Genomic DNA, 22315 nt, shown 5'->3' on the forward strand with positions numbered 1-22315 from the left:
ACTCAAGCAATACGCGAAATCAGTATACAAATGATTCGTGAATTACGTTTTATATATTTAGGAGTATTTAAAAATTAAAATGAAAAATGTAGAAAAATAAATAAATTGGAAACATCCGCACTCGTTAATTAAACAAATCGTTTTATATTTAATTTTAAACTTTTTTAATTTGTTTATTTTATTAATTTTTTTAATTACCGGAATAAGAGTAAAATTGAATTTTTTAACCTTTTTTTAATTTTTGTATTTTTTTATTCTTTTCAAAGAATTCGCTTAGAGATATCGGTTTTTTCACGTTGAAATTGTAGCCACTATTAAAAAATTTAATTTTTTAATAACCTGAATAAGGGTTAAATGAAATTTTCTAAACTTTTTTTAATTTTTTGTATATTTTGATTTTCAAAGAATTCGCTTTTTCCCATATTAAATGTTTTCAAAAGCTCCCGTTCCTAATCTTTTCTATTGTAGCCAAAATAAAAAAATTAAAAAACTCTTTTTTATATTACACATTTTTTTTTTTTAATTTTTTTAATTACATGGATAAGAGTAAAATTTATTTCTTAAAATTTTTGAACTTCTTGTGTTTTTTCAGAGAATTCGCTTTGAGGTATCGAATTTTTCCGTTTTAAATGCTTCTTAAGCTCCCGTTCATAATTTTTTCTAATAACCAAAATAAGGAAGACAGGAAGACAATAAAAAATTTATTTTAATTTAAAATTTGTTTTTAATTTTTTAATTACCTGAATAAGAGCAAAATTAAATTTTTTTATTGTAATATAATTGTTTTTTTTTTTTTTTTTTTTTTTTTTTTTTTTTTTTTTTTTTTTTGTTATTCAAAAACTCCGCTTTGACGTATCAGTTTTTTTCATTTTAAAACTCCCGCTCGAAACTGCTTTTAGCAAAAATGTTCTTCGGTGTGTTTTTCATAAAAAAAATACAAAAAATAAGAAACTGGTAAAAAAAGGTATATTTGGGTTCAGGATATTGTCTTTCAATTCATCATAATCGCTGATGTCATCAACATCCTCTGGTGGCATAATAAAATCATTTGTTTTGCCTGTAAGCTGACCACTATCCTCGACTCTCCAACTATCTACTTCTGCTTGCATTTTCTCACAAGTCAAAAATTTCTTTTCTGTTTTAAGTTTCAGTTTTCTTGAAATGGGAAGACAATTTTTATAAAATGCATGCTTTCAACTGTCTCTTAAAGCGAACAAGAAATGTCTATTGATAAACAATTTCACATTCACTAAAAATCCGGATTAGCCCATTGGGCATTTAAATACCCATCGCAGATCTCAGATAAGACAAATGTTGCAACTCTGAAATTTCTTAAGGCAACGTTCATGGTCTATATATATAAGCGTCTCTATAAATTGTCAAGCAATTAAAATCCGAATTTCTTGACAATAAACAGAACGAATAATATTCCGATTTTAAAACAACAATTTCTTCTTTACTGCATCGCAACCCATTACCAATCGCTTACTTTTCAGCGCTGAATTGCTTTGATTGTAGGATATTTCACTCTGCTCGAGTGCAAAGACAAAAATGGGAAGTGCAAACACAATAAAAGCACTTTAATGTATACAGAAATGTAGTAGCAACAACTACAATGTATACATACATATCATACATATGTAGATGTCTCTACATGTATAACAGTGCACAATAATAACAATTACAATTAACGAATAAAGCAAATCGCTCATAAGCATAAAAGCGTTCACAACAGCAGACCGATTGATAATAGATTCTGTAGTTAGCAGTTTCTCCGTAGTACCTCAGTGATAACAAGAAACTAAATCAAGAATGAGAAAGCAAAACAAAACAAAAATTGATGCAGCAACTAAAACAAACGGGAGGTTCTCTGTGGGAAGTGTTGTATAATGTGGAAATTGTGCTTGCGCGCGAGCGATTGAGTGATTTTATTCAATTTTACAGCTGGCAATAATTTTCATTAAGCCATTACTGTAGTTACAGCGTATTATTGAATGTAGTTACAGTGTATTTTCTCATAGTGCCGGACCATGGCAGTTCTCAGAAGCCATTTATAGGTTCACTAGCCATTCAAAGAAATACTTTTGGCGGCCGCAGTCTTGTGCCGTGGCCAGAACGGAACAGTGACAAAGGCATAGCTGGACACGGTGCATTAAATTTTAAATGCACCGAACATTTCACTCTTATTATTCATTTAGTGGTAGTGAAATTTGAAATGCATTACCACTGTAGTTGTACTCCAATTCTTTAGATCTAGGTAGAGCCCTATTTCTAGAACGACCACTGTCGGTATTTTTTTCGACGACTGACCAGATCTGTCCAATCCCCTTTAAGTGGGTCTCATGACATCTTCGCTATTTGTCACTTAATGAAAATAATTAAAGCACACCCATCCTTCGCTATACGGCCGCTCTTTATACGTCATTTCGATATGGTATAACGATCTTTTTTAATTACGACACGTTTTCGACTTACGGCCGAGGAAATTTCATTATGCGGCTAAAAATTTGGTGGGCTAATGAAGTTAGTAAATGAATGATTACTTGCTGAGGGACTAGAGCTTTCTTTATACAGAATACCCAGGAGGCAAATGTCAACATTTTCGACACCTGCTCTGCTTTGCTTTTCGTCGAAGTTAAGAAGCTGCCGAAGCAGTCCGGGACATTTGCGACGTGTATGGAGAAGGTATCATAGGCGAGTATACATCACGGAAATGGTTTGCAAAGTTCAAAATGGCGAATGGCGACTTTGACGTCGATGACACGTCCCGCAGCGGAAGGGCTTCTGAATTCGATGAAGAACGTCTCATATCACTTTTGAAAGGAGTGAGTGGCCTCAGGAGATACGCCAAAGCCGAAAGTCAAGCTGGATCTTCATCCAAAGACAATCATGATATGTGTTTTGTGGGACTGGGAGGGTAAGGTGCACTGGGAAATGCTCGAAAAGAATGCAACAACCAAGAAAGAGCTCTACATTGTCCAGCTACACCGCATGAACGTGCCTATTGGACTGAAGAGACCTGATCGACATGGTCAAATCATACTCCTTCACGACAACGCCAGGCCTCATGCTGCACAAGTCGTCAAAGTCGCACTCCGAGAGTTCGAGTTGGAAATCATTCAGCATCCGCCGTATTCTCCGGCCCGTGCATCTACCGATTACCATCTTTTTCGCTCCATGTCAAATTATATGAAGGGGGTTACCTTCGATAACAAAGAGGTTCTTAAAAACTGGCTCAACAACTTCTTTGACACAAGACTAGGCTATTTTTGGCGGGACGGCATCAACAAATTAATCGAGAGGTGGGAAGAGGTTGTAAACAGCAACGGCGAATATATAGTTACATGATCACCCTATATACGTATATACCTATTCCTATATTATATCTACTCTTAATTCTAACTTAATCTTACTCTTATATTTAATTACTTATGCTAACTCTTATTTAAACCAACAACTGCTTTACATACTTTCTCTCACTCTACACCCACACGCTTACTCACGCACTCAACATACACACAACATGCATTCCTACATTCATTGCTAGTTTTACTTTCTCCCATTCTCATTAAATGTATTATCTAATATTAGTTAAGCTTTAAGCCGAGAAGAGTCTTTGTAAAACTTGTAGTTCAATAAAGTTCTTTGACACAAGAACACGTTTGACTTCTTTTCTATATAATTGATTAACTTTCTGACACAATTACTGTTTTTTGTTTAAATAAAAGACGTTTGGTAAAAACGCTACAAACTTATTCCCCATCCTGATAAACTTTAGCACTTTATACCTATATATATTTTTTTTTGTTTAATTATAGCCGATCCGATTTGATTTGCATATAGAAAAATTAAAAAACTGATCCAAAGTCTAAGATTGACGACAGGTGTGACATAGAGATAAGACGGTTGGCTTTCAATTCGGTTAATCAGCCCCAACCGAATTACATATATGTGAACTTACGCTCAGTGTTACGAAGAAAAGAATGTTGAGTGAAGATTCGAATTTAAAATATCATAATATCTTTATATTTCATTGCACGGAGAGTCTTGGACGTATCAACAGGACAATGATCCAGTTCTCATCGCTAAGCGCACAAAGTTGAAATGAATCCTTTTGCATGCTTTATTCTTACTTTTGTTTTCTTCTCTTATGCTGAAAGGTAAAAAGATTTAACCTCTACTTATTTTATTACAAAACACAAAATGATTTTTTTAGTGTGCCTATAGCTATTTTGCGTAATGTAGTGAAAGATCTTTTAAATTGTAATTTCGAGCTAATGAATTAAATGGCTCTGCATCTCGGGTTTACATCAGCGAAGACTTCTCACTCGTACCTCTCACGGAATCTTATGCCTATTGTACTGAGCCTTAATTGCAATTTGTGTACACTGTGCCGGGCACTGAAATTCGAACATTGTGTAGCGGTTAATTACTGTTGAACTTTGGTGGAATATGGTAGAATCAAACCTTTTTTTAAGGAAATTACAATTTTCAACAAACGCTCTAAATTTTTTTTTGGAATTTTATATTAAAACAGCTAAAAAGATTGATGCTATTTTTCCGAGTTAAGATGTTGTAAAATAATTACAATAATATCTAAGCTATGGCACTAATTGTGGGATGCCGTGACTATAATAACAAAATCCCGAAAACCACGGAATCGTAAAAATAGGAAAAAATGTATACCCTAATATACACAGGGATATACATCACCATCATCATCGGTTGTTGTTTCTCCCACTAAAGCATAGGGCCTCGGTAAAACAATTTCATCTGATTCTATCTTTTGAAAGAAGCTTGATTTCGTTCCAAGTTTTTCCAGATGTTTCAACTTCCTTCTGGACAGTTCTCCTCCAAGATATTTTTGGACGGCCAACCTTGCGAGCACCTTGTGGATTCCCATCCAGTGCTACATTCATATGATGTTGCGAAATTAATTAACTCTAACTTAAACTTCATTATTAAAAAAAAATGATTATAAGTGAAGGTGATTTTTATTTTGATCTTTACGCGCTTGTAGCTTGTATGTTTGTATACTGCAGCTGCCTAGTTCACAAGTGTCAAATATGATTGACACTAGTTGCAAAAGATATAAATCTTTCAATAGGGTGATTAATTTTGTGCGACCTGGTATATATAATTGGCGCTTGCAGCCTTTTGTTTCGGGTGTTTGTCCAAGCTCTTCCTCTAATGTGCGCTTCATCTTGATTTTTTTTCAGAAATGGAGGGAACTACAGTTTTATCCTGACTCCGAACGCCAGATGGTTTTTTATACCAGAAATACACTCGGAGGCTGGACATTGCCTGCCGAGGGGCTATAGCTATTAGAAACATCTTTTTCTATCATTTTGCTGTTTCACGCACGGAGTCTCGAACCTACCATTTCCGAATGGTAGTCACGCACTAACCCATTCGACTACGGTGGCCAACTGAAACATAACTGCAATTAAATTACGCAGGTCCAGGCAATTCATTCTATTTTTTATTGTGTTTTTGCGTATCTAAAAAAGGGCACGTTACACATATGTCTAAATTTTTTGCTGGAATCTTGGTACAACTGTATTCTACAGTGTCGCAGAGTTTGAGAGTGATCTGTCAATTAGTTTGTTTTTGTCATTTAATTATATTGGTGAACCACAGGTGTGCTCTGCGATTTTCACTATGGATAAAAATATCGAACAAAGAATTTGTCTTAAACTTTGTGTTTTGAACGGGATTTCATGTGCCGAATCGTTGAAAATGTTGCAGAAAGCCTATAGCGATTGTGCTTTATCAAAAACCGGGTCTACAAGTGCTATAAGGCTTTTGCAGAGGGCCGAGAAGTCGTTGAAGATTTGCCCCGATCTGGTCGCCCATTAACGTCTTCAAGGGATGAAAACGTCGACAAAATCAAAAAAATGGTGCTGGAAAACCATCATTTAAGTTTGAAGGAGGTAGCTTGGGACCTTAACGTTTCTCACGAATTAACTCGCAACATTTTACACCATCAATTGGGCACGAGACGCGTGGCTGCTCGACTCGTTCCAAGATAGTTGAATTTCTTTCAAGAAATGCATCGGAAGACGGTGACTTGAGGAAGAAGACATGCTTGAGCAAGTGAATTCGGACCCAACGGTTATCCAGCGCATCATAATAGATGGTGAGACGTGGGTATATGAGTTTGGCATGTAAACCCGTCAACAGTTAACAGGCGGCTAAATGATGCTATCCACATGAGTCGAAACCCAAAAAACTAAGTCAAAGTCGGTCAAAAGTGAAAGTCGTGCTACCCGTTTTCTTTGGTTGTGGTCTGAATCATGGAGCTGTGCACTCGGAATTCGTTTTAAATGGTTTTACGATAAATAAAGAATATTATTTGGAAGTTATGAGACGTTTGCGAGAGGATGTGCGTAGGAAACGGCCCAATTTGTGGAATTCATGGAACTTGCACCATGATAACGCACCGTCTCTCAAGGCTCATATTTTGAAGATTTTTTTGAGCAAAAACTCGACAAACATCATCGAACAACCATCGTATTCACCGGACTTAGCCCCTGTGACTTTTTCCGTTGCCGTAAACTCAAATTCTCACTGCACGGATGCCGCTTTGAGTCGACAGAGGTCATTCTTCTTAATGGGGGAGGAGCTGAAGAAGATCTCGTAAAACGCGTTTAAAAGGTGATTCGATGATTGCATTGCTTCAAATGGAGCGTATTTGAAGGCGAAAAAATAAATTTTGTTGTTTAAACAATTATTTTGTGTTTTATTGAGCAATTCCCGGTACTTTTTTGACAGAATGTAATTTTGTACGCTATCCACGATTCTGAGGTAAGATTTTTTTTTCAACTTGCGTAAATGGTTATTGTAATGTATTGGGTTGGCTACTAAGTAATTGCAGATTTCATAGATGGCTTCAGTTGAATTTTTAGTTTTGCAGACATAGTACAAATGTAAAACACTTTTTGTTATTTGATAGTTGGTAATTCAGCTGTCAATGAGTAAAAAAAAGTTTTTTGATCGGTTGCGTAGTTTTCGTTTGGCGTTCGTTGAAAAATGGAAAATCAAAAGGAACATTTTCGTTATATTTTACTTTTTTATTTCCACAAAGGGAAAACTTGCGATGCGAGCTCATAAAAAGTTATGTGCTGTTTATGGCGACGCATTAACAGCTCCGATTTGCTAAAGAAACGTAATGAAAATGATTCATTTTTAAAACGACTAACCAACTCAAGCAACATCAAAAGCTGATATTCACCAAAAGAAGGCTTGGTTATCAGTTTAGTGGCATTACAAATTAAACAATGCAGTTGAAGAAAAGCGGCCCGAAGGGACAAATTGAAAAGGTGTTGCATTCTATCATGATAACGCAAGGCCACACACATCTTTGGCCACTCGCCAAAATTATTGGAGCTTGGTTGGGATGTTTTGCCACATCCACCATATAGTCCTGCCCTTGCACCATCTGATTACTTTTTGTTTCGATCTTTACAAAATTCTTTGAATGCTAAAAAATTCATTAATGATGATGATGACAAATCGTACCTGACTCAGTTTTTTGCTAATAAAAACCAGAAGTTTTATGAACGTGGGATTATGATGCTGCCTGAAAGATGACAAAATGTCATTGATCGAAATGGGCAATACATTGAATTTGAATTTGAAAAGGTGGAGTCAAGGAGCGCCAGGAGATTTTTTGGCTCCTAAAACACTCAGGCTAAAGAGCCCATTGTATTTAAAGCTCTGGAAAGGGAGTAGATAGTCAAGGAGGGAAGGAAAAAAGTACCAGAGAAAGAGATAGAAAAGAATAGAGGCAGAGAAAGAGATAGTTAGTCCTGTGAGAATTTTCCAGATTCTTTGGCAAATCTGTAAATATCCTCCAGTTTTAGAGAACGAATATACTCATTCTCATGACATCGGAACGCAAAACTCGTAGCCTTGCTCTAGCAAAGGCAGGACACTCACAGAGAAAGTGCTCAGTGCTATCCGCCTCCTCCAAGCATGACACGCCCACTGACCCCACGGGTTGTGTCCTGTAATGATACCGACCATCAACCGAATGTTTTCCTTCTAAGTTTTAGTAGAAAGTTTGACAGTTTTCTGTTCGGACTTGTCACAAAACACTTTGCAGTTCTGCAGCGTTCCAGACCGGACAATCACTCTTTATGTAGATTGCCTACATAATCGCTGATCCAATTTTTGATTATTGCGGAACTGATTCCGATTATTGGCTCTGGCCCCTGTGGGGGCACCGCTGATCCACGGTTGGCCAATTCGTCGGCAATTTCGTTTCCTTGAACACCGGAGTGTCCCGGAACACATATAAGTACAAGCCTGTTTTGTCTTGCGACAGAATTAAGCTTCTTCTTACATTCTTGAACAATCTTTGAGGTTTGCTTCGCGTTCTCCAGGGCCTTCAATGCAGCCTGACTGTCACTGAAGACTCCAATCTGTTTCCCGCTCCATCTCCTCTCGATTATCCATTCGGCTACTTTTAGGATGGCAAAAACTTCTGTTTGGAAAACAGTTCCCATTCCCCCATAGCATAGTGGCAATACATTACAGAATAAACTTATTTAGTTCCATGAAAAAATTGTCTTTGATTTTCTAAAAAAAATCCGGAATTACTAAGTTGACAACCCAATAGTATTCACACTTTAGTTTGACTGTAAGTTGATTTCTTTAGTGCGTCAGGTGTGTGTGAGTTTAGTAAAACCCCTAAAACCATTTTGGTTGTTTTTACCCCTAATTTTCTTAACCACCTCACGTGATGCGCACTTTGCGTACGATAATCGCATTCGCCGCTCAAAAGTACACCCGAAATATAGACTCATGTAAAAAAAAAACTATCTAAACGTGTGTTGTCTGTAGCTGTACGCTATAAATTTCGTTGAATAGTGAATAACTGGTGTTTTATAACTAAAATGTATATCACATACATACGAGCATGCGCAGAATAGCAATTAGAAACATTTTCCATTGTGCATATTAGTACTGCTAATAATTTATTTATCAATATTGGTATACTGTTTAGTATTCGGTATTCGTATTTAGTTTTTGTTCTATTAAACTACAGAGAACAAATCTCTTTGCTATTACGTGCCTTAATTGTCTAATACTCGTACGATATATTCAACTACAATTTTTTCTTAATTTTTCTGCTTTTGTTTACTTTATCTAAAGCTTTTTTACCTTAAACATTTGTCTTTCTATCGTTTTGTCTACAACATTTGTCTTGTTTCATATATATTTATGTTTTATAATTAAAGAGCGATATATAGAATGACTAAACACTAACAACAATTATATACTCGTCTACGTATTCGGCAAACACATGCGATTGCGTTGCAGATAAAAGTGTTTCTGATATAAAATGCAAGCATCAGGTGGCTTCTTCAATGTTTAAATAATTATGCATGATTTCTCAATTATTCCACTGCTGATGGGTATCGTAGAAACGCAAGTGCACTCGTATCATTTCGGTTTACAATTTACGTCTATATGAGCATAACAAATAGTTTGCCGGAAAGCAGTTAATAAATTCTCTTATGACAAGTGGAAAGTTCAAATAAAAAAATGTGCAACAAGTATTACAAAAAGTTAACAAGAAATCCTTGGCGACCAACGTCAAATACAAGGGTTTCGCGCGCCATTTTTGGGCTCTCCTATAAAATTTTCTTTTTCAGAAATTACTCTTCTTTTTTTTTAATACGTCGACATAATAATAAATCAAGTGTAAATTTTTCTCTTTGTTACTTAGTACTTAATGAATATTTTTGTATGTATTGTCAAGTTCATTCGCTGCCTTTGGTTTCGTTTCACTTTTCTAGTATCTCAGCACATTAAACACCTTCAATAAACCCAACCATAGCCAACTGCATTCGAAAACTGTGAAGCAGCACTCATTTTATTCATCCAAGCAAATTGTGCGTAGAATAGCCTCCACTACTGAGTAGGGATCACAATTGGAGCTGGGGCGACGATCCTCGAAATATCCCTTGCCATCATCGTTAACGCCACGTGGTATGCGAATGGAGCAACCGCGATTGGCAACGCCGGCACTAAAATCATTAATTGAGCTGGTCTCATGGTGACCGGTTAGACGACGCGCATTGTCCTGTCCCTCTTTGGGATCGTAGGCGCGAATGTGACGTTGATGGTGTTTGGAAAGCTTCTCAACTGCAGCCAAGATGTCTCTGTGCGGAAAAGAAGCAGTTATTAAAGTTTGATTTTCTTCAGAAAATTAATTTGAAAAAATGGAAACTCACTTAATGCCACCATCTTCACGCATGCTCTTGGTTGAAACATTGGTGTGAGCGCCAGCGCCATTCCAATCACCAGGCATTGGCTTGGGGTCCAAAGTGGCAACAATCTGTTGAATAAATACACAGACACACGCAACAGAAGACCTCATTACGTTGAACACTTCATTAAATTTCACTTCTACTTACACCAAATTCCTCGGCAATGCGATGCAAGAGGAAGCGCGACATCCACAAATCATCACCAATTGAAATGCCCACACAGGGTCCCACCTGGTATTCCCATTGGGCTGGCATCACCTCGGCATTTGTGCCAGACACTTTGACGCCCGCATACAAACAGGCGCGGTAGTGAGCATCGACGACATCGCGTGCATAAACCTGTTAGTATGCGAAATATGCAAAATATGCTTTGTATTGAAGATATTTTCTATAAACCTCATTGACATTTTATTTAGGCATACCTTATTGGCGCCTACACCACAATAGTAGGGTCCTTGTGGTCCGGGAAAACCGTTCTTGGGCCAACCCAATGGATGCCCATCGAAATCAAGGAATGTATACTCTTGTTCAATACCGAACCACGGCTCTTGATCCTTGCACTTATTCGCTACTTCCAGACAACTCTTGCGGTGGTTGGAGGCGGTGGGTTCGCCGTCAAAGCGGTAGGTGTCGCACATGACCAAAATATTATTGCCGCGACGGAAGGGATCCTTGTAAATGGCCACCGGGTAGAGGTAAGTATCCGAATTCGAGCCCTCCGCTTGGTAGCAGGAACTGCCATCATAATTCCAAATTGGTAATTCTGAAAAAAAAGAGAAAATGTTCGTATGAGTAAAGGGCATGAGTTAAGAAATATATACGCATAAGTTAATGCTCGTATATGTACTACTTGAGGCCCCGAATGAACTACCAACAACAAGCGCCCACACCCAAAACTAATTTTCCTCAAGTGAAAGCTACAACACAACCCGAAAAACTGGTTGGAACTAGTTGGTACTTTAGGTACGACAAATTTCAGATAAATTAGGAAAAATAAATTTAAAAAAATTCAGTAAAAATAAATTTAGAATTATTTAAGTTGTGAGCAAAAGTTTGAATAAAATGTGAATTCAAAAATTAAAATGTTTTTAGAATTTAAAAATATTTAATAACTTAAAAATCAAGTCGCAAGCATAAGGAGATTAAAAATTTAAATTGATATTGATTAAAAAATGACTTATTTAAGTGCCCTGCAGCTGAAGACCATAATTTTTTGTGTGAAATAATTTTTTGTTGATTGAAAGCTAAATATCTATGAAAATCAGCAATCAAAAACAATATTTATTTTCAAAATTTCAAATCAAAAAGTCAGTCGGAAAGAATTTGTCTCTTTGTATTGTAACATTTTTATATAGCAAACAAGACGCATTCATTAAAGGTGGTGGGGCTAAGTCAACAACTATTTTGTACATAGAAATGTCACGCCAAAAGAAAGTATTTAGTTGAGGTTGGAAAAAAGTACTTTAGGTTTCAGATAAATTAGGAAAATAAATTTATAAAAATTCAGAAAAATAAATTTACGTAGAAACAATTAAGTAGTGAGCAAAAAGTTTGAATAAAATGTGAATTGAAAAATTAAAATGTGGCTTTATTTAATAACTTAAAAATCAAGTCACAAGCATAAGGAAATCAAGGATTTGACTTGATATTGACTGGGTGATGACTTAGATAAGTGATCTGCAACTGAAGACCATAATTTTTTGTTGTTTTGAATGCTAAATATCTATGAAAATCAGGAAACAAAAACAATATTTATTTTCAAAATTTCAAATAAAAAAGTCAGCCGGGCAGCATTTATCTATTTGTATAATAACATTTGCATATAGCAATCAAGGTGCTTTCATTAAAGGTGGTGGAGCTAAGGCAACAAGGAAATAACAAAAGAAAGTAGAAAATAAAAGAATAAAGGACGAATTATTCCCAAATATATTGGCTCACAAAATTATAAAGAAGATTTACCTACACTCTTTGCGAAGGCGTTTCGCTTAGGTTAGGTAAGGTTAGGTCAGTGGTAGTCTTACGACGAACCTAGGTCAAATATAGGCCCCTTGTAATACCACCGGAAATTTATGAATATAGTTAATCTAGCTAAATTGTATATGCAGCATGCACTATGCTGTCCAGAAAAGCTATACCGATCAAATTCAACCTTCTTCCACACAGAGCCATGCAGTAGCACAGAAGGTGTTAAACGGTCTCTTCCTCTTCTACATCCTGACAGCCTCTGCAAAATCAGAATATGATGCCCCATTTCTACTGGCATACCTTCCTATAAGACAGGACTGCTACTAATATTCTTAAGTCTTTTTTTATTAAATTTAAGTAGACTCTTAGTGCGACCCAAATTCCATTCTGGACATGTCTGGCTACTAATGCTACAGGTAGGTAACTGTCTCTAGCTAATGTTGTAAATTCTTAAGGTGTGTCCATCTATTTGCAGCTTATCAACTTTGTCTTGAGCAATTTGGAGCGTAGTGCTCGGTCTACCTAACTCACCCCAAAATATTCCTGTTGTCCGGCACACAGAGTGCACAATTATAGATAAAACTGGGCGAGTATTCCTAATTGTTCATAACATTCATCCACTGTTTTCGAAAAGTGTTTCCATGATTGAAGCGAGTTCAGAGCTGCCTGTCTATCGGAATATATGTAAATACTTCTGGCTCTACTTAGACGCTAAAAGACCTTCTTCAATCGTTAAAACTTCAGCTTAGAAGACGTTGCAATGATCAGGTAAGCGGAAGGTATGCTGATGTTTATAGTAACCGAATACACACCGCCTGCCACTTGATCGTCGAGTTTAGAGCCATCATATGTATATAGATTGGCTCCATTTTTATAAAATACTGAACAATTTTCTCAGTCTTGTCTAGATAGAATTTATATGGTATACAGGTCCCACACCATATAAAAGGAGTAAACCTACTGAGTCCTAAAAGCTAGTGGTAACCGGAATGCAAGAAAACAGCCTGAGAATACGCAAATGCCCCTTATTATTCGTTTTAAGCAATAGGCAATAAATGCAACATTACATTTAACGCTGATGGTGATCTCAGAATCCCGCCAATAAAGACTAGTTGCTCTTTGAATGCTGTCTAGCTGCTTGATCGAAGTTTTCTTCTTAAGAGTTGTCCACCAAACCAAAACTCTGAAGGACATGATTGGTATTACAGTAGCCGTACACAGTCAGTAAACTATCTTGGGGAATATTCCCTACTTTAAGTATACTATTTTTTTGCAGAAGTAGAGTGCGGTAGCAGCCTTCGTGCAGCTTGCAAGAAATTTTCCTCTCTAGGATTGAGCCAGGGTATCTAGCACTTTCACCGACTAACAGAACCGTACCGTTCAATGTCGAGAGGTGGCAGGTAGAAATTTGATTTCATTCTTGCAAACAATACTAATTCTATTTTGGTGGAACTAAGGCTTAAACCACATGTTTTGGCCCAAGTATGTACGACGTTTCTTAAAAATTCCATATCTTCGGAGTATTCGAATTCAGGCACTTCGCTCGCAAATGAACTGTCAGTTTGCGCTCAAGTTTAACCGACATGAGTATTTTGAATAGGTCTGAGAAAATGTTACTGGCATGTTACGCGATGTTTTCATGCCGTAAACTGAGTACTGCTTTGCCGTGAGATACATATGAAATTTCATGCATATTTCGAGGCAATGCAATTTGTATGGATTTAAGCAGCGGAATTCACGTGAAATGCGTACTTAATACTCTGCTTAACTAACAAATAAGATTGTGAGATGTCTGCATTTGGACATCCCTATACAATGGAAAAGTTTATACTCATCGAATTCTTCCAACAAACGAAATTGAATAACTTTGTTAGATTCTTCTTAAAGGCGCGGTAACCGCTTACGCGAATTTGGCAGAGTTTACCAAAGCGCGTCAGTCGTTTCTTTCTCGTGCTAACCGGCGCCAATCGGGCACACCAAGTGAAGCCAAGTTCTTCTCCACCTGATCTTTCCAACGCAAAGGAGGCCTTCCTCTTTCTCTGCTACCACCCACTGGTATCGTATCGAATACTTTCCGAGCCGCAGCGCTTGCTTCCATTCGGACAACATGACCCAGCCAACGTAGCTGCTGGATCTTTATTCGCTGCGCTATGCCTTTGTTAGATTTGCTCCAAAATAAAGAAAGCAGCAGCAGCCGCTGTTGCCAGGGAACGACGCTGATCAAAGAATAAATTAGTGCAACATATACATGCCTGCATACGTATATATGTACGTGCATGGGTACCCCTGTTTCACCTGTCAAGAAGATAAAGCTGAAGGTCATTGAGGTTGCCAATTTTTATAGCGGAACCATATTTATGTAAAATTCTCCTTCCACAAACAATTACTTGCTTGCATTTTAATATAAATGCATTTTCTACTAACCGCAATAGCCGGCCTCAGAAATAGCAACAGCGCCGCACACAGTTGGTGCAATAATATGCAGGCATGAACGTCGTGATTAGAGTGCATGAATGACAGCCTGCATGTGTTGCTATACGGTGACTTATTCACTGTATGACTATTTACTTGGGCGCGCAATTAAATCGTATTGTGTTTGATTTTTTGTTTTTGTTTTGTTTTGGTTTTGCGGAATTCTCGCTTGCTTGCAGTTTTTCCATCTTATAATTAAGCTAATTTGTTTGGCCATATAGAGATATTCACATACATTTATTTTTGTTAATATATGAACAGACGCTAATTACATGCACACGTACATTATAAAGTGCTGTTGATTTGGGCTCTTTGTTTCTTCAAAAATTTTCTTTGCTTTTCATTTCATTGTTGATTCTTTTGTATTGCACATTTGATATTTGCTTACTTCCAACAGCTGACCGAGGCGTGAGTTATTTAACACCCCTTTGATAAATGCCCCACAGGTAAACTTTTCTGATATTTCATTTGACTACAGTACAAACTGATTATTCTTCTTCTTATTCTGTTGCTTCCTCGCTGCTTGATCGTTAAACGAAATTCATAGCTAGATAATAATGAAAATAAGCACTCTGCTGGTGCATACTGTGTTTTGACGGAATTCAGCGAAAATGACATCGCCAACGATGAGCTGTTTTCTTAACTCCCGGTAGTGTATATATGTATATAGTTTTCTGATGTCCTGAAGTTTGTAAAATGGTCAAGTTTTGATTATTTAATTTTTTATATAATTTTTTTTTTTTACCTTTTTGCAAATTTGCCCTACTGCAAGTTTGCGTAAAATTAAACATCCAAACTTGTTTACTAAATAAAGAAGTGGTTTTTAGAGGTGAAAATCTCTATTTTGACATTTACGCGCTCTATTGCTTGTCTGCCTTTATACTGCAGCTGCCTAATTCACAAGTGTCATATATGACAGACGTAAGACGCTATTTGCGCTATTATAAATCATTCGATAGGCTGATTAATTTTGCGTCACATTGTGGAATAAAAACCGTATAACTTTGGTCGGTTGGTGCACATGACTGATCACCACCCAATACTCTGCTTCTCTCTGTTACCTATTGATTCGCCGGCGCTGCCATACCGGTAGATTTACCATTCTTCACATGCATGTCATATAACTCATTTTCAGCCGAAAGCCTCTGCTGCTAGCGCTGCGTTTGCTTGAGTTTACTTACAATTTTATTATCATGTAAGCTTTTAAAAATAAAAAATAAAAATAAAAAAAAAAATAAATAAAAACATAAAAAAATTAATAAATAAACTCATTTTAAGTGGTCTTGAATTAACCTCAATTTTTATGACCTCATATCCCTCATACTATTTTAGATGCCTGCTTATTTGGAAACTCTGCAGTCTCGCTGACCTATTTTGTTTTCATCTTACGGCTTTGATAATATTCAGGGTTTTGTGGATTGCCCCTCTCTTCTGGAGCGAATCTATCTTAATACCACATTTAGAGCGCGGCGTAATTTAGATGTTTTCTCTATTGACTTTAAACGAACTCTGTGTGCAAGGAAGGCATCCATCATAAGAGCTCGAGTTCAATGCTATCTATAAATCTTTTTACTTCGCTTCTTCTAAGTACGCGGTCATTAAACTTCTTAATAATGCTTATAAATAATTTGATTTATAACATTTTCTTATATTTTCTTCTCACGGATTAAGATTATTTTTATGTTTTCTGTTACACACAGATAGTTTGTATTGCTCTGTAAGACGTTTTGTTGCTGTTGACTATTTTTTTTTACTTCAACAAATAAATAAAGCAGACGTGAACTGCGTGATAATCAAAACCAACTTGTGTTTTTGAGATAAGTAAAGAGTCTTTCAAAAGACGCGGGCAGATGTTGTTTTAATATACAAAATATATTTTATATAAACTATATATAAATAAAATAAAATATGCCATATATTCTTTCACTATTTTCATTTCAAATTCGGGTCTTCCTTCTTCTTGTATTTGGAAGTTTGGCGACGAGAATATAAATACCTGCACGCGTTGCTTATATACAAACTCTCTTACACAAAACGCTTAAATCTAAAGCTTCCTGATTCTAAACCCGCTATCAATGCAACTTGGCATGAATCAGAATCACACGATTTGCATGCTAACTTAACACTTTGAGGTGCTAAATATTTCAGTGATGATTTTTCTCTCTATGCTATTAGCGTAATTTTTCGCCAAAAAGGACGTCTTATTAATCTAAATGCGAGATCTTTCAAGAATATACCTTCTACCGCCTGTAAAGTTTGGAACTTGGGTGTCCCTGAAAACATCCAACACGTCATAGGCATCTGCTCAATTTATAAAAAAATTTCGTTTAAAGCATTTTGCTGAAAAGGCGCTAGATCTGTCTAACATTATAAATACCATAAATGGTTGTGATTATAGAGCTTGTATAAATGTTTTTCCTGCTGTCTCAAATATAGGGAAGTGATTTTAAAGGGGTTTTCCGAAGTACTTTTTTGAGTTTAAATAATATTGTAATATTTTGTGCATACTGAAATTTTAGTAATTTTTGCATTTTGTAACAAAAATTTTCCACCTGAATTCTTTGAATTACGCTTTGAATTAAAAATGAAAGAAAGTGTGCCATCAGAGACTTACTTTAAATTATTCCGACTGACAACAGATCAATGTTATTGTCGAACGTTCTACTAGTTATATGCACCCATTGTATAAGTAAATTTATTTAATAGAGTTTGTATTTTGTAGGTCAGAAATATTAGTTTTTGGCTATAGGGGGAAAATTAACTCATTTCTAAATAACGCAGTAGATTTTGTTGCCTTAAAGGGGCTATAAAAGGCTTGATGGCAACAATCAATAGGAATTAAGTCGAAAGCTGGCGACATGAGAATTGTGGACTTCATTTGAATAGCGAAATTGTAATTGAAATAGCGAACGCTCTAACTAAAAAATAAGGTTATGTCTTAGCATAACATAAATGAACATAACTTAACATACCATAAATAATTATAGAATTAATAAACATAGCATAATTAAGCAAAGCATAAATAAACACAACATATTAAAAACTCATCACAATATTACATAACATGACATGGAAGACTTAACATAGCATAAGTAACATAAGGTAACATAACGTGTTATAGACGGCTTACATATATCACACTATACATAGCATAACATAGAAAAACATAACAGAGCATAACATAAATAAACATAGCATAACAAATCGTAAATAAAATATTAAAAACTCATCACAACATTGCATTATATAACATCGCAAACTAAACATAGCATAACAAAAAAAGAATGAATAATATAACACGACAGATTAAATCTCACTATACGTAGCATGTCGCAGAAAAACATAACAGAACATAGCATAGCATAACACAATTTTTTTTTCAATAACTTTGTTACTAAATCAAAATAAAATGGTGTTGTCTGATAAAATTTGTATTTTGCTTGCCCAATCTACAACATAACATAGCATAACATAACATAATACAAAGTGGAGCAAAATTAGTCATCCGAATTTGTTTTTGAACAACTTTTTTACTAAATAAAAATGAAATGGTGTTGTCTGATGGAAATTTTATTTTGCTTGTCTATTCCATAACATAAGATTGCATTGCAGAATATAACACATTAAAAGATGGCGCAAAATTAATCATCCAATTTTGTTTTTGAATAACAACATAAATAAACATAACAGATTAAAAACGCATTACTACATTACATATCATAACATGGCAAACTTAACATAACATAACAAACATAAGATAAAATAACATTGAATAATATAACATTGAATAATATAACACGACAGCTGATATAACACTATACGTAGCATAACAAAGAAGAACATAACATAATGCAAAGTGGCGCAAAATTAGCCATCCAATTTTTTTTTTAAGAACTTTTTTACTAATTTTTTTTTTATTAAAAAACTTTATTTTTCTTGTTTATTCCATAACATAACACTACATTGCATAACATAACATAATACCAGGTGGCGCCAAATTAATCATCCCAATTTGTTTTTCAATAACTTTTTTTCTAATTAAAAATAAAATGATGTTGTCTGATGAAAACTTTATTTTGCTTGTCCATTCCATAACATAACATGGCATTGCATAACATAACACAATAAAAGATGGCGCAAAATTAATCATCCGGACTGACCACTATTAGAGACAACTTTTTCTATCACTTGGTTATTCATGCACGGAGAATCGCAACTGTGCGCTTCCGAATGTTAGTCATGCACCCACCCAACGGCGGCAGCCACTACAAAGCGTAAAAGTCAGAAGAAATCGAAAGCACGCGTCTTCAAATAAATAGCACTTTTGTTCGAAAAACACACTTAATTTTTCATATATATGCAGCTATCTATCTGTATCCCAATAGACTTCTACCGCAAAAGAACATAAATCCAAATAAATAAATAAAAACCATATGACTATTATTGCATTACCTCACTTGTCACTAATGACTGTGTTATTGACAATGATTTTGTCAGTTTTATTTGAGCAGCCTTACTGCGCTACAATTAGCATTCGTTATTGGCGTGCTTGAATTATTTCGTATTTTTTATTTTGCTTTTCTGCTTCTTTGTTTACTTTCCCTCACAGTGGCTAGCGTTCCTACTGTTTGGCATGTCGCTCGTCATTGCTTCAATTACTCATCCCTTGGATGGAAATGTGTATTCAAATGGCTGGTGGCTGCATAAATTGTTCATGATTGCATTTTTGCAATTTTCCAATTTTATCAATTTAGCAGTCACCTTATAACACCCCTAGATAAAAACACTTAACGGTTTTATTGGCGAAACTGATATGAAGTGCTATGCGCGTTTTTCCCGGCTATGCGGCCAACATTTTTATTGTTCATAAATTGATAGCGCGTAATTTTGTTGTTAAGGGTATTAGATAAGTTAATATGTACATAAGTATGTATGTAGCTGATAAGTTGAGCAGTTTTGTAACAAAGTGTTTTTTATAGTCATTAAAAATTCTTTAGTTACGTTTATCTATAAAGAACTTGTTAAATATTCGCATACTTCTGAATTTTTATTAGCACTCAGTAGTAGTTCTTGAATGTAGGTAAGAGACCATAAAAAAGTGTACAAATGTAATCATAAGTGGTGCACAGAGGTGTCTGTATTTTATTTGTTCGTATTCTAATTTGTGACACTTAAAATTTACAATATTAGTTTTTAACGCAAAGAAGTATGGAGCATATGCTGAGAAGACTTAGTAAGAATTTATTTGATATTGTCTTAGCCAAATCAACTGTAGTGTTCTACGCGACGTTAATTAGTTGTGAGTTGTTTTATAATGGCTAGGCCTATGCCTGGAATATGCATCACGCAAATTTTCTTTTTCAAAGCTCTAAATTGGGTCTGTATAAGGTGCTAGGAATATGCCCGGCTGGTTCTAAATACCAGTGATCTGCATTTGATAGGGCTTGCAGCGTGCTCGACAGTAAACTGTAGAATCAGATCTGTTGAATCAGAACTGTTCGCCATCAAACGAACACCAAATGTATGTGTAAAGAATTGTCTACCCCTAGGCGTATGAGTAACATAAAAATGGTATGTGAAATGAGAGATGATAAGAGGCTCATTCATGAATATCTTGATCTATAATTTGCTTTCCTTGATAGCCTAAAATCAATTAAAGTGAGATATATTACTGTTCAAATGAAATTTTCTTTAATGCATAGATTTAGAGAAAAAAATATAAGCCTTTTCTCTACAGTATCACATCAAGCGATTAATTGCGAAATTCAAATACCCAATTTTTTCTCAAATAACTGAAAAGTCTTGAGTTAGTTGACATATATATGATAAAATTAAAGCAAACCTAGTTTTAAATCAATGGTTTGCCATTTACCTTTTTATTTGTATTTTTTCATTCATTCTTAGCATTGCGAAATTCAATTTTTTTACGAATAGGTAAGTCGACACTTAATTCTTTCGTGTAAATTTTGTGTGCTGAGCGAATATCTTCAATCAAACCTTTTCATCATTTAGTGTTTTCGAAATATAACTGATTGAAACCACAAAAAATAAATTTATTGTACTTCAATGCTGTCATTAGACACCGAAGTTTGATTTTTACTAGTCAAAATTGCTGCAATCGGCCTGCACTGCGTATACGCAATCAAACGTTCGCAGCGCTGCAATTGCATTTAAGGCATGAATATTTTGAAAAAAAACCAAAAGTAGTAAAAGGTTATTCCAGAATTTGTACGCAGAATATAAAATAGGTGTAAGGTACGCCATTTAATATCGGGATCTATAATTCTGAGTCCCGAGCCTAGCGCGCTTTCTACGTGCCCAAACTGCGGTCTGCCTTAGTTCGCTCGTATCTCTGGTTAAGTTAAAACATGTTTATTTTAAAATAAATAAAATAAATCTTTTACGAATAAATCTTTATTTTAGCATTTCATTTTTTTTTGCGCATTTCAATTTTTTTATTAATTTTTTCCTGCACATTATTGCTTGTTATGTTTTTACTCATATCTGTATTAAAGTAAAAATGTTTGCAAGCAGAGAAAATGTTACTGATTTGAAGATTTTTTAATTTACTTAGTTATGATATCCGAAATCTATTAGAAACACTTCGTGCAATAAGTCCCAATATCGTATTATATGCAGTTGGGACCTAAGAATTCTAACCGAAATAAGGTTTTTAGCTGGAATGGTAAGTCTCGGAAAATCCTGATACTTCGGGATCATAAATTTTAAATCCCGAAATTATGAAACTCACATTCCAGCCGAAATAAGTTGTTTAGCTGAAATGGTAAATCCCGAAAAGTACCGATACTACGGGACCACCATTTTTAAATCCCGAAATTATGAGATTCACATTCTAACCGAAACCAGTTTTTCAGTAAATGGTAAATCCCGAGAAGTACCCATACTACGGGACCAACATTTTTAAATTCCGAAATTGTGAGATGCACAAAATGGTACTGGATTTCATTCACTAACAACACGAATATTCGCAGATTCACAAACAAATTTTTATTCTGAAAAAATTTATCAGTAAGATGAGTGGATAAAACTATTTCTTTCTACCGCAGCTTAAATTCTTGTACCTTTATAAGCACTTTACCAAACTCTACCCTCACACGAACAATAGCCGCAAGCAGCAGGTAACAGAGTACGATTTTGAAAGTATAAAATCAATGTAACCACTGAATTGAAAATTTCGTATCGAATAACACTCCAAGACCCTTAAACTATGTTACACTGAGTCCTTAACAGATGAGAAAATTTTTAAAGCATCCGCTTAGAGCAAGAAATTAGAAAATAAAAACATTTGCTTATGTGATTGATACGAAGGGGGCCTTTTATATGTCGGGATTAGAGAACAAAAACATATTTTAATCATCGAAAATCACTTTATTGTTTTTCAAAATATTCTCCATGAAGATCTATACAGTTTTGCATGCGTTTGAACCAATTGTCGAAGCACGGGAATGAAAAGAAGTCATTCGGTGCCAAGTCAGGACTATACGGCGGATGACCCATTAATTCGATGTTTTGGGTGCTCAAAAATGCAGCTGTTTGAGCCGATGTGTGAGAGCTCGCATTGTCCTGGTGAAGAGTGA

General features: G+C 35.4%; 1 protein-coding gene across 2 annotated transcripts in view; it reads right to left on the reverse strand.

The window, feature by feature from the left end:
• Positions 1 to 8948: 8948 nt before the first annotated feature.
• Positions 8949 to 22315, reverse strand: part of LOC128856996 (glutamine synthetase 2 cytoplasmic) — a 45185-nt gene continuing 31818 nt past the window's right edge. For both annotated transcript variants that reach the window (XM_054092494.1, XM_054092495.1), the window contains exons 3-6: positions 10703 to 11043; positions 10428 to 10619; positions 10245 to 10348; positions 8949 to 10172 (exon numbers count right to left, since the gene is read on the reverse strand). In XM_054092494.1, the coding sequence (XP_053948469.1) occupies positions 9884 to 10172; positions 10245 to 10348; positions 10428 to 10619; positions 10703 to 11043 (926 nt within the window). In that variant the 3' untranslated portion in view covers positions 8949 to 9883. The remainder of the gene's footprint in view (positions 10173 to 10244; positions 10349 to 10427; positions 10620 to 10702; positions 11044 to 22315) is intronic.

The sequence above is a fragment of the Anastrepha ludens genome, chromosome 3, assembly GCF_028408465.1.
Source record: "Anastrepha ludens isolate Willacy chromosome 3, idAnaLude1.1, whole genome shotgun sequence".
NCBI classification, from domain to species: domain Eukaryota; kingdom Metazoa; phylum Arthropoda; class Insecta; order Diptera; family Tephritidae; genus Anastrepha; species Anastrepha ludens.